Source organism: Pyrus communis, chromosome 14 (genome assembly GCF_041283825.1).
Source record: "Pyrus communis isolate YQ-2024b chromosome 14, ASM4128382v1, whole genome shotgun sequence".
NCBI lineage: Eukaryota > Viridiplantae > Streptophyta > Magnoliopsida > Rosales > Rosaceae > Pyrus > Pyrus communis.
In genome coordinates, this window is record NC_142578.1 from 3,268,215 (window position 1) to 3,279,180 (window position 10,966).

The 10,966-nt window shown below is 37.0% G+C and overlaps 1 protein-coding gene across 1 annotated transcript; it reads left to right on the forward strand.

Moving 5' to 3' along the window:
* The first annotated feature begins 2,435 nt into the window (after positions 1-2,435).
* LOC137712470 (uncharacterized) lies at positions 2,436-4,678 on the forward strand. Its single transcript, XM_068451539.2, has 3 exons — positions 2,436-3,040; positions 3,489-3,883; positions 3,978-4,678. The coding sequence occupies exons 1-3, from the start codon at positions 2,905-2,907 to the stop codon at positions 4,419-4,421; spliced, it is 975 nt and encodes a 324-aa protein (XP_068307640.1). The 5' UTR covers positions 2,436-2,904; the 3' UTR covers positions 4,422-4,678.
* Positions 4,679-10,966: the final 6,288 nt, after the last annotated feature.

A 10,966-nucleotide genomic window follows, 5' to 3' on the forward strand; every position in this document is an offset into this window, starting at 1 on the left:
GCAAACATAGTTTAGACTAGTTAGGCTAAAACAATGTGCCCGCTCATTTGCATCTGAACTTAAATTTTTTATCCTGTATATTAGAGTATTTTATAATAAGTTTGAGGTTGTTGAGCCATCAAAAGAAAAGGGATTGCTTAGTGGGTTTGCATTAGAATTGCTCGTGTACTTGGAGAAAGCAAAAGAACCAAATCACTTTCCACTTGTTGCAATTCTAAATGAGAACCCAGAATTGGGTTCCAAAAGCAGAACTGGATTAAGATTGGGGATTGGATCTTTTACACAGTGCGTCGAATATGGGCTTAAGCTCATTGTGGATAGCTCCCAGAACGCAGAACAAGTTATGGGCTTATGTACAAAGTAAGACAAATTATTGGACTAAAGAATTTAACCCAAAGTTCAGAATTTTTTGTTACGGAAATAATTTTCGCACACTCTTTCTTCTTTGCATACTTTTGGTTATTTATGCCTCTTAATTCTCATTTCACTTATTCAATTTAAAGTCAATTAATAAGTAAGGATGTATAGGTGATAAAATGGACATGTGAAATCACTTCCGTTTCTTTACATAAACGATACTAAAAGATAGAAAAATCAGATACAAGATCTTGTAATTGTCTAAGATCGTGACATTCACAAACACAAAGGGGACCTAGCAACAAGTTTGACTGGAAAGTGAAAAAGAAATTAATAGCATGTTTACTTACTTCGAATTGTACTGAAATTCCAATTTCAAACTTTTGTTCCTAATTTCATATGTTTACTAAAATATACAAATTACAAAATACATACAACACACATTTCAATCTTTAATCTCATTATCAGTTCACGTTTTTCATATTCCTAACTTCCCCAATTCACGAATCCCTCCGTTCTATTTACATCTGTGGAATTTTGTTTTGGCATATTGTCTAAAGTGGCACCGAGCGAATATAAAATCTGTATGAAGGGACATGGCTGGCCCCACGTCACGTAGACGTGGCCCAATGGTGGCCCGCCATGTTGAATCGCGAGCCCCGCGTGTGGTTAAAGTGGCACTGAGCGGTCAGAGTCATAGAGAATCGGCCACTGAGTCATCAGAAATCGGTGACTGAGTCTTCTGTTTCTGACTCGCTCCTTCTGAATTCTCAAAGCGATTGATTCGACTCGATTCCTTTGTTTCTGTATTCCCCCCCTCGTTTTCATCTTCCAATTAGAGTACTTTTACTATTATGCCCCTCCACATTTACCATTATGCCCTCCACTACATGTTCCACGCTCTCATTCTGTCATTTTCCTGTGGAAAATGTTTAGAATATTTTAGCATGTTGTTTGCACGTCTTTCTAAAGAAAACAAAACAAAATTTTGTTTATGCACACTCATTTTTACTTATAACGTATTTCTCATATTTTTTGATGATCGGATCGTAAGAATTAAAAAATATCAAAAAACAAAAATTAACAAAGAGGGTGTGAAAAATAAAAGTGAGTATGTGGCACCACTATGAACAAGTCTCCTACCCTAGCTAGCTAGCTATGATTTGGGAGAAAAATGAACAATTTTCTTTTCCAAAGAATATGGTACCTGAAAAATATGGGCCTGGAAGAGACTCTTTTAAAGTAAGACTCTAACTGCCACCTCATAATTTAACGTTAATTTCCTTGTAAACATTAGAAATATTGTCCAAAAAATATGAGATGACAAAGAGTCTATTGAAAGTTTCACTTTAAAAATATCTTTTTAGCATTTCTCTTTTCTAGTATCGTTGCGATTTGCCAGTTATTGCATTAGGATCTAAATGAATACATTCCTTTAATGAGAAAATACAATATTTTCTCGATATTCAAATAAATTTCTTTAATATGGTTCAATAAATATAAAAATGTTTTGCAACCTAAACTTTTCCACAAGAGTGAAGTCATATTGTGAGACGTGCAACAACAAAAATATTTGTGTTCATATTGCGAGTCATATTGATTTACGTCACCAATATTTTGGCACGATACTTATTGATTTTTTAAATCAAAAAACATATATAATAGGGTGGGTCAATTTCAAGAGTATATGTGTTCAAATTATGAAATATGTATACAATCAGGCTCTTTAAGGGAAGAATTTTTTCAAAAAAAAAAAAAAGGGACTAATTGTGAGACTCACTCTATATCGAATTTTAACTATCTGAACCGTCTATTTTATAAGTCCCGACTAATAGATCATTCTTGTAAAAATTCAATTCAATTCAATGCAAAATCATTTTTCCATTTAATTGTCATTATGAAATTTCAATGTTTTTAAAACATATTATTCATCAATTTCTTTGAACTCAATTACATGCCTCAAATATTTCTGATTGAGCTAATATTTTGTAAAGATAATTTATAAGATATAATTTGAAAAATAAACAGTTCGGATCGTTGAAGTTAAATATGATGAAAACCTGCAACTAAAACTCCTTGATTATACAATTGATGCTTTACAACGAAGGGCAGGATAGTAATCTAACCCATCTTTGTCCTCCCCTCGAACAGGAACCCCTTATGGCTTTTACTATATTTATCACCATCGCGTTACGCTTCTGAGAAAGAGAGAAGGAAACTCTCTCTCCCCTCCCTCCTCTCCTCTCTCTCTGAAACTTCCCAATTTGCATAGCTCTTCTTCTTCTCCACTGTTTCACCACCACCTCCAAATTGAAAGTCCCACAAGTTCTCCTTGTTCTGAGTGATGGGTGTGTGCAGCCGCTGTTCCCACACTTCCCACATCACAGAAATCATCATCACCAGCTTCTTCCGCCACAAAGCGTGATTCTTTCCAACCCAGAGCTTCGGATCATTCACCTTCTCAAACACCAAGCTGTGATGTTCTCTACAGAAACTTAACAAACGCCTAGTATACAAAACTAATTCGTCGGAGTGTTGACTGTAAACATGGCCGGCGGGAGGGTCTACGGCGGCCGAAATTCGTCCGTCCTCAGTGCTTTGCTTCAGAACCAGAAGAGTTCTGAGCCTCTTGATTCTCTGTTCCTTTCTGGGTCATCAAATTCTTCCTCTTCTTCTTTTCTGGGTACTATTTCACTCTCTCTTTGTATACTCTGTCTCTGTGATTTTTATTATTTGGGTTAATTTATCACTAATTTTTTAGTGTTTCTGATCTGGGTTTTCTGATTTTTCCTTAAATATTTGATCTTTTGGCATATATGAATATGTTAGATATGCATGTTGCTGCTTAACTTGTGTTTGAATTAAGCAAAGATTAAAATTTGCACATAGTCTAGGCCCTTGTTCATCTGTTTGGTTATTGTTATGTTAATTATCTCGGAATTCGGAATCCGGAATCGTAGATTAATCAACAGCCATAACAAACACACTTTGTGATCGGAGCTGATAATGCTCATCAATTTTAGATAATCCATATGATTTGTAGTGGAAAATTGTGTGGCAAGATGTTGTTCATGTGTGTGGTAATATTTTGGAAGATGGTATTCCTAATTAACAGATAATACCTTGTTCAGGTTCAAGATCGATGGTGAGTTTCGAAGATGTTCGCGGAGGAAGTGGATTGAATAGGTCATTGTTCCACCAGTATGAGCACGAAGATAACGGGGAAGATGACTTGGATGAGTATCCCCATCAACCAGGGAAGAAGAGGCGGCTAACCGCTGATCAAGTCCGGTTTCTCGAAAAAAGCTTTGATGTGGAAAACAAGCTGGAACCAGAGAGGAAAGTCCTGCTTGCAAAGGACCTTGGCTTGCAGCCTCGGCAGGTTGCGATATGGTTCCAGAACCGCCGGGCGAGGTGGAAGACAAAACACCTTGAGAAGGATTATGAGGTGCTGCAAGCCAACTACAATAATCTCAAGGCTAACTGTGAAAGCCTTTCGAAAGAGAATGATAAACTGAAGGCCGAGGTAGCGATTAATATATGTCATTGGCTGCCTTAGTTTTTCCATTTGTAGTATTTTGCTCTTGAATTTGACATGATATGTTTGAATTGGCCATCAGGTTCTTGTCCTCTCAGACAAGCTGCAACTCAAAGAGAAAGTGAGAGGAAATTCAGAACTATCTGATACCAACAAATTGTCTCAAGAACCGTCGCACAAGCCAATTGCTGACTCGGCCTCAGAAGGCGAAGTATCAAAAGTCTCAGCTGTGGCCTCTAAGCAGGAAGATCATAGTTCAGGCAGGAGTGATATATTTGATTCAGACAGCCCACATTACACGGATGGAGTTCACTCTTCACTCATGGAGCCTGGTGATTCTTCGTACGTTTTTGAACCTGAGCAGTCTGACCTCTCCCAAGATGAAGAAGATAACTTCAGCAAAAGCCTGCTGCCTCCATACATCTTCCCAAAGCTTGAAGATGTCGATTACTCCGATACGCCTGCAAATTCCTGTAATTTCGGATTCCCGGTGGAAGATCATGCCTTTTGGTCCTGGTCTTACTAAGTTTCTTCTGCAAAATTCGAATTCCCGGGTTATTATCTTCTTGTTTTAAGTATGGCATAGAAGTGTGAATAAGTCCAAGCAAAATGGCGCACCCCGATCCAGATGTGGTGGTGGGAACTAGGTTTCAAAAGCAAAAGATGGTGGTTTTTGCCCCATTTGTAATCCTTTTTTATTTCATGGGGATCTTAAATTAGTGTTTAATGGACCAGTTTTGTATGCAATTCATGTAATTAAATAAAATTCTCTTGTGAATGTAACTTGACGGAAAAGCCTCTCATTTCATCTTCTTATTTGAAAAATTCATGAGACAAGTTCTAAACACGAGCCCTTACTAGTTCCTCTTTATGCTTCCATCCCGATATCGCTTGCCGTTTCTTGCACACCAAGAAACTTTTGAAGTTAAAAATGAGCTGCAGAATGTTTAACCAGAAGAGGGATGCGCAGATGATTGGTCTGTGTGTATGTATATATGTATGTATACCTATCGAAACGTATATAATGTTGCTAGCGATAAAATCTGGTTGCACAGATTTCTTGTGAAGCTCAGCGAAGCCAAGCATCCATCTTTCTTTCTTTCTTTCATGTTGTGGGGGTCAACTTCATGATGGTGAGTCATCCATGTTATTTTCTCTCTGTTTATTCGTCTACTTTTTCTTTTCTTTCCTTTCTTCGGTGGAGGCCAAAAGGCATACGAGAAAATTTTCTGTTGGGGTGCCTTGCCACGTCCGTCCATCCAAGACACAAATAAGGAAAATAAACCCTTTGCCATCGGTGGGTCTCCTTGTGCGTGTCTTTGAGGTATCGTGACAGAGCAGCTCGACTGAAGTTTTTTCTTCCACATATAGAACTCAAGAAGTTGCTAACCATAAAGTTCATAATTCTTCATCCTTTCCATATAATCACTAATCAGTACTCCGATCTTGGTTTCGTTTGGGTTTAGATTCTTGGGAATATCGCTACCAAAATTGTTTGATGAGTGCATTTTTACTCACCACCATTTAGTATAGTATATGCTCACCACCTTATTTATTATCATTAAATGAGATTGAATTTTGAGATTTGTGCTTATCCCTGCACTAATCTAGAAATTCAAGTTAGCAACTGGTGATATAAGATTATGATATCACATCGATTAGACAGGGTCCCATTAAACAAAAAGAGAGACAATTTGGCACACAACCCCATCAAATGATAGTGATGTTCTTGCTTCTATCATATTGAGAATATATATACATATATATATATATATATATTATAAATAGATAAAAGTTAGAGAGATAATCTTTCTAAGGACATGAGCAAAGTAGGTGCAAAATATCACACTATAACTTTAGTAGCTATAACACAAAAAGGGATGGTAGATAAAGAGAGGGAGGGATACTGATTTTATTTCTCTTACTTTTTTTCGCAGTGCATTTGATAACAGACAGAGTTCTCTATTTATAGAGCGATTATCGTAACTACAACCATCAAAATATAATGATGATACTTTTGAAAGTATCAAACACTATTATTCACTATTACTAAGTCTTTAAGCATTCACCCATTAATTCTATAACACTCCCTCTTAGATGCCCACATATCAACATCAGTTATCTCGTTAAAACCTTGCTCGAAAAAACCCAGTGGGAAAAAACCATAGCAAAGGAAAAAGAGTACAACTTTACCTAGATTATTGATATAGTGTTAAATATGTTTATGTTGCCTCGTCAAAACCTTGATAGGAAAAACCCTATGGGAAAAATCCTAGTCGAAGGAAAAAGAGTACAACAAGCATGTATCATGGATGTTTCCCCTGATATTTATCTCCCATTGATTCCGCATTCTTCAAATTTAGTTGATTGGTAAGTCAACGTAATCCGATACTCTGCACTAACTTTTGAAACGTGCACTTTGGTAGAGACTTGGTGAATAGGTCTGCCAGATTTTCATTAGAAAGGATTTGTCTGACTTCAATAACTTTAGCCTTTTGAAGCTCATGTGTAGTGAAAAACTTTGGCGATATATGTTTAGTCTTATCGCCCTTGATGAATCCTTCCTTCATTTGGACAACACAGGCTACATTATCTTCATGGATGACAGTTGGATTGTCTGTCTTCGAAGGTAGACCACATGAATTCTGGATATGATGGATCATTGATCTTAACTAGGAATATTCATGACTTGCTTCATGTAAAGCAAGTATTTTTGAGTGATTTAAAGATGTAGCAACTAATGTTTGCTTTGTTGAGCGCCATGAGATTGATGTATCTCCATTAGTGAACACATATCCAATTTGTGAGCGGGCTTTATGCGGATTAGAGAGGAAACCAGTATCTGCATATCCAGCAAGGATTTGGTCATTTGTGGATTTTCCTAAGTAAAAGAGACTCATGTTTGTTATCCCACGAAGGTATCGCAAAACATCTTTGACTCATTTCCAATGACGCATTGTTGGAGCAAATCTATACCTTGCTAACAAGTTAACTAAAAAAGTCATATATGGTCTAGTACATTGTGCTAAGTATAATAAACCACATATTGCACTCAAATATGGTACTTCTGGACCAATAACCATTTCATCATCTTCTTTTGGACATAATGGATCTTTCTTAATGTCCAAAGAACAAACGACCATTGGTATACTGAGCGGATAAGCTTTGTCAATGCCAAATCGCTTTAGGATTTTTTAATGTAAGTTGATTGGTGGACCAAATTCCATTAACACAATGCTCAATCTGCAGACCGAGGCAATATTTTGTTTTCCCGAGGTCTTTCATTTCAAATTCACTTTTCAGATATTCAACAGTTTTATTAAGCTCTTTAGGAGTTCCGACTAGGTTCATATCATCAACATATACTGCCACTATAGCAAATCCAGAATTTGATTTCTTAATGAACACACAAGGGCAAATGACATTGTTGATATATCTTTCTTTGATCAAATATTCATTAAGGCGATTATACCACATTCGTTCATATTGTTTCAGCCCATAAAATGATTGTCTTAATTTGATCGAGAGCATACCTCGTGGTTTGTTAGTTGTTTCAGGCAACTTAAGTCCTTCTGGGACCTTCATGTATATGTCAGTATCTAATTCTCCATATAGATACGCAGTGATGACATTCATAAGTCGCATATCAAGCTTTTCTGAAACCACTAAACTTATTAAGTAACGGAACGTAATTGTGTCCATTACAGGAGAATATGTCTCCTCATAATCAATTCCAGGTCTTTGTGAAAAATCTTGTGCAATGAGTCATGCTTTGTATCTTGCAATTTCGTTTTTCTCATTGCGTTTTCTTGTGACTACCCATTTGTAACCCACGGGATTTACATCAAGCGGAGTTTGGATTGCCGGTAAAAAAACACTTCGCCTTTCCAAAGAATTTAATTCTGCCTGGATTGCATCTTTCCACTTAGGCCAATCTTGTCTTTATTTGCATTCATCAACAGAGCGGGGCTTAATATCGTCACTTAATATGATTTCAATGGCTACTGCGAATGTGAACATATCATCGATGATTATTTCATTCTGATTCCATAATTCATTTGTACATGCATAATTTATGGAAATTTCTTTGCTTTCATGTACTACTGTCTCTTCAGGGACATGTGTCTCATCAAGGACATTTTCTTTTTCTGGAAGTACAGAATCATAAATTGCGGATTTTTCATTCATTTTCTCTTCCTGAATGATTTCATTTGGATTCAGCTGTGCGTCTTTCTCTTTCGAATGGCTGAATCTTTTGAAACTAGGGGTTTACCACACTTCAAGCGTCCACCAAATGAATCATTCGCTGCCACTTTATTTTGTCCAATAGGGACATCAATTATTGTAGGTGCATTTGCAGCTGGTATATGTGATTTTGTCACTTTCATAGCATCATTAAATGCATTTGGCATTTGATTGGCAACACTTTGAAGATGAACGATCATTTTCACTTCATTTTTAAGTCAGCTCTTGCTATTCTTCTAGAACGGTCTTTTCTCCCCCTAACAACGAGAAGACTGTCTCATCAAAGTGACAATCAACAAAACGAGCTATAAAGATATCACCTGTTAGGGGTTCCAAATATCTAATGATAAATGGTGAATCAAAACCCACATAAATTCTTAGTCTACGTTGAGGTCCCATTTTAGTGCGCTGCAGTGGTGCAATAGGCACATAAATAACACAACCAAAAACTCGTAAATGTGAAATGTTTGGGTGATGTCTAAACACGAGTTGTACTGAGGAGTATTGGTGGTTGGCTATAAGTCTCAATCGAATCAATGATGCAGCATGTAAGATGACATGTCCTCATGCAGAAACTGACAATTTTGTTTTCATGAGCAGAGTGCGAGCCATTAATTGAAGCTGCTTGATCAATACTTTTGCTAAACCATTTTGAGTATGGACATAAGGAACAGGGTATTCAACATCAATGCCCAATGTCATGCAGTAATCATCAAAGGTTTGAGACGTAAATTCACCAACATTATCATGTCGAATTAACTTAATGGGATAATCTGGGAACTGTGCTCGTAACTTGATTATCTGAGCAATAAGTCTCGCAAAAGCTACATTCTGAGTAGATAAGAGACAAACATGTGACCATCGGGTAGAGGCATAAACCAAAACCATAAAATATCGAAATGGTCCACAAGATGGTTGAATAGGTCCACACATATCCCCTTGAATTTTTTTGCAAAAATGATGGGGATTCATCATCAATCTTTAGTTGTGATGGTCTAATTACCAACTTCCCTTGAGAACAAGCCTTGCAAGGGTTATCATTTGAGATAGCAATGTCTCTGCTCAATAATGGATGTCTGTTAGAGTTGGTAATGATCCTACGCATCATGGTGGATCCTGGATGACCCAAACGGTCATGCCAAAGCATGTAATCTTTTTAATCAATGAAATTATGTTTCATGACAGCATGTGATTCGATTGTCCTTATATATGTATAATACAATCCACTCGACAAACCACGCAACTTCTTCAATATACGTTTCTGGGTATCATTGGACGTAATGTATAGATATTCCACATTTTCTGCACTTTTTGTTTCAATGTGGTATCCATTTAAATGTATATCTTTGAAACTCAATAAATTTCGAATGGATCAAGTAGCATACAATGCGTTATGTATGGACAATATTGTTCCATTTGGTAACATAATATGGGCTTTCTCTAAGCCTTCAATTACATCTAATTGACCTGATATTGTTGTTACCCTTACTCTTGTAAGCATCAAGCTTGAGAAATACTTTCAATCACGAAGTATTATACGTGTGGTTGCATTGTCTGCAAGAGAAATATCTCTACCATTTCTTATGTTTTGAGAATAACCATAACTTTTATGCATGCTTTCTGAGTAAAGGGGATCACGGTTAAAAACAACTTAGAAATTTAAATGCCTCTTTTATTGAAATGCAAGTTTTTAAACTACAAGTTCAGAATAATAAAAGTACATCAAATATAAATGATTCAGTCGGACCGATACACTTCATTCCCCCTTTCCACAATAAAGTTCGAGACATCTAGGTGGGTTGTGTTCAACTGTCCTGATAAGTCGCACACTGGATCAGGTATATGCATTAGTCTAGCCTGATCAAGGAAATTAGTCACGACACCCTTCTCCTCGAGGAAGGCTTGAGATAGATCCACCAGATGTTTTGGGGTACGACAGGTATGCGCCCAGTGCCTATCGCCACCACACTTATGACAAGCTTTATCAGAGTTTTTAGGAGCATTGTTCATACGAGTTTTGCCTTTGTGGAGATTTCCATTTTTAAAGCTCGGGCCTGAATTTTGCATTGGAATCTTGCCTTTCCTGTTCCACCGACCTCGTTTATGGTCACATCGTCGTTTATGATTATCACCACCAGAGGATGTGGCGTTCACTTCAAGGGAAGCAGCATTCACTTCTGGGAATGATGCAGATCCAGTAGGTCGGGACTGATGATTTTTCATCAAGAACTCATTGTTTTGTTCAACTACCAAAAGCACATATATCAGTTGGTTGTATTCAGCGAAGCCTCGTACTCTATACTGCTGCTGCAGAAGCACATTAGAGGCATAAAATGTGCTGAAAGTCTTTTCCAGCATAAAATTGTACTTAGCCATTGACTTGAAATCCTGGATTATTATGTGAGTCCATTCATAGCGAGCCCTTGGAAGATGTGAACTATTTAAGGTTAGAGAGTCGTGCTGATAAGGTGAGTTCATCTTCCGGTGAAGGGAGATGTCAATTCATCTTTCGATGAAGGGAGATGTGAACTATTTAAGGTTAGAGAGTCGTGCTGATAAGGTGTTATAAATAGACAAAAGTTAGAAAGATATTCTAAGGACAAGAGCGAACCAGGTGCAAAATATCACACTATGACTTTAGTAGCTATTACATAAAAAGGGATGGCAGATAAAGAGAATGAGGGATATTGATATTATTTCTCTTGCTTTCTTTTGCAGTGCATTTGATAACAGACGAAGTGTTCTATTTATATAGTGACTCTCGTAACTACAACCATCAAAATACAATGATGATACTTTTGAAAGTATCAAACACTATTATTCACT

Bases quoted from the DNA above. Each gene is read 5' to 3' on its own strand.
- LOC137712470 (XM_068451539.2), top strand. From the start codon at position 2,905: ATGGCCGGCGGGAGGGTCTACGGCGGCCGAAATTCGTCCGTCCTCAGT. The intron at 3,041-3,488 runs GTACTATTTCAC...TACCTTGTTCAG, and splicing joins TTCCTCTTCTTCTTTTCTGG to GTTCAAGATCGATGGTGAGT. The intron at 3,884-3,977 runs GTAGCGATTAAT...ATTGGCCATCAG, and splicing joins ATGATAAACTGAAGGCCGAG to GTTCTTGTCCTCTCAGACAA.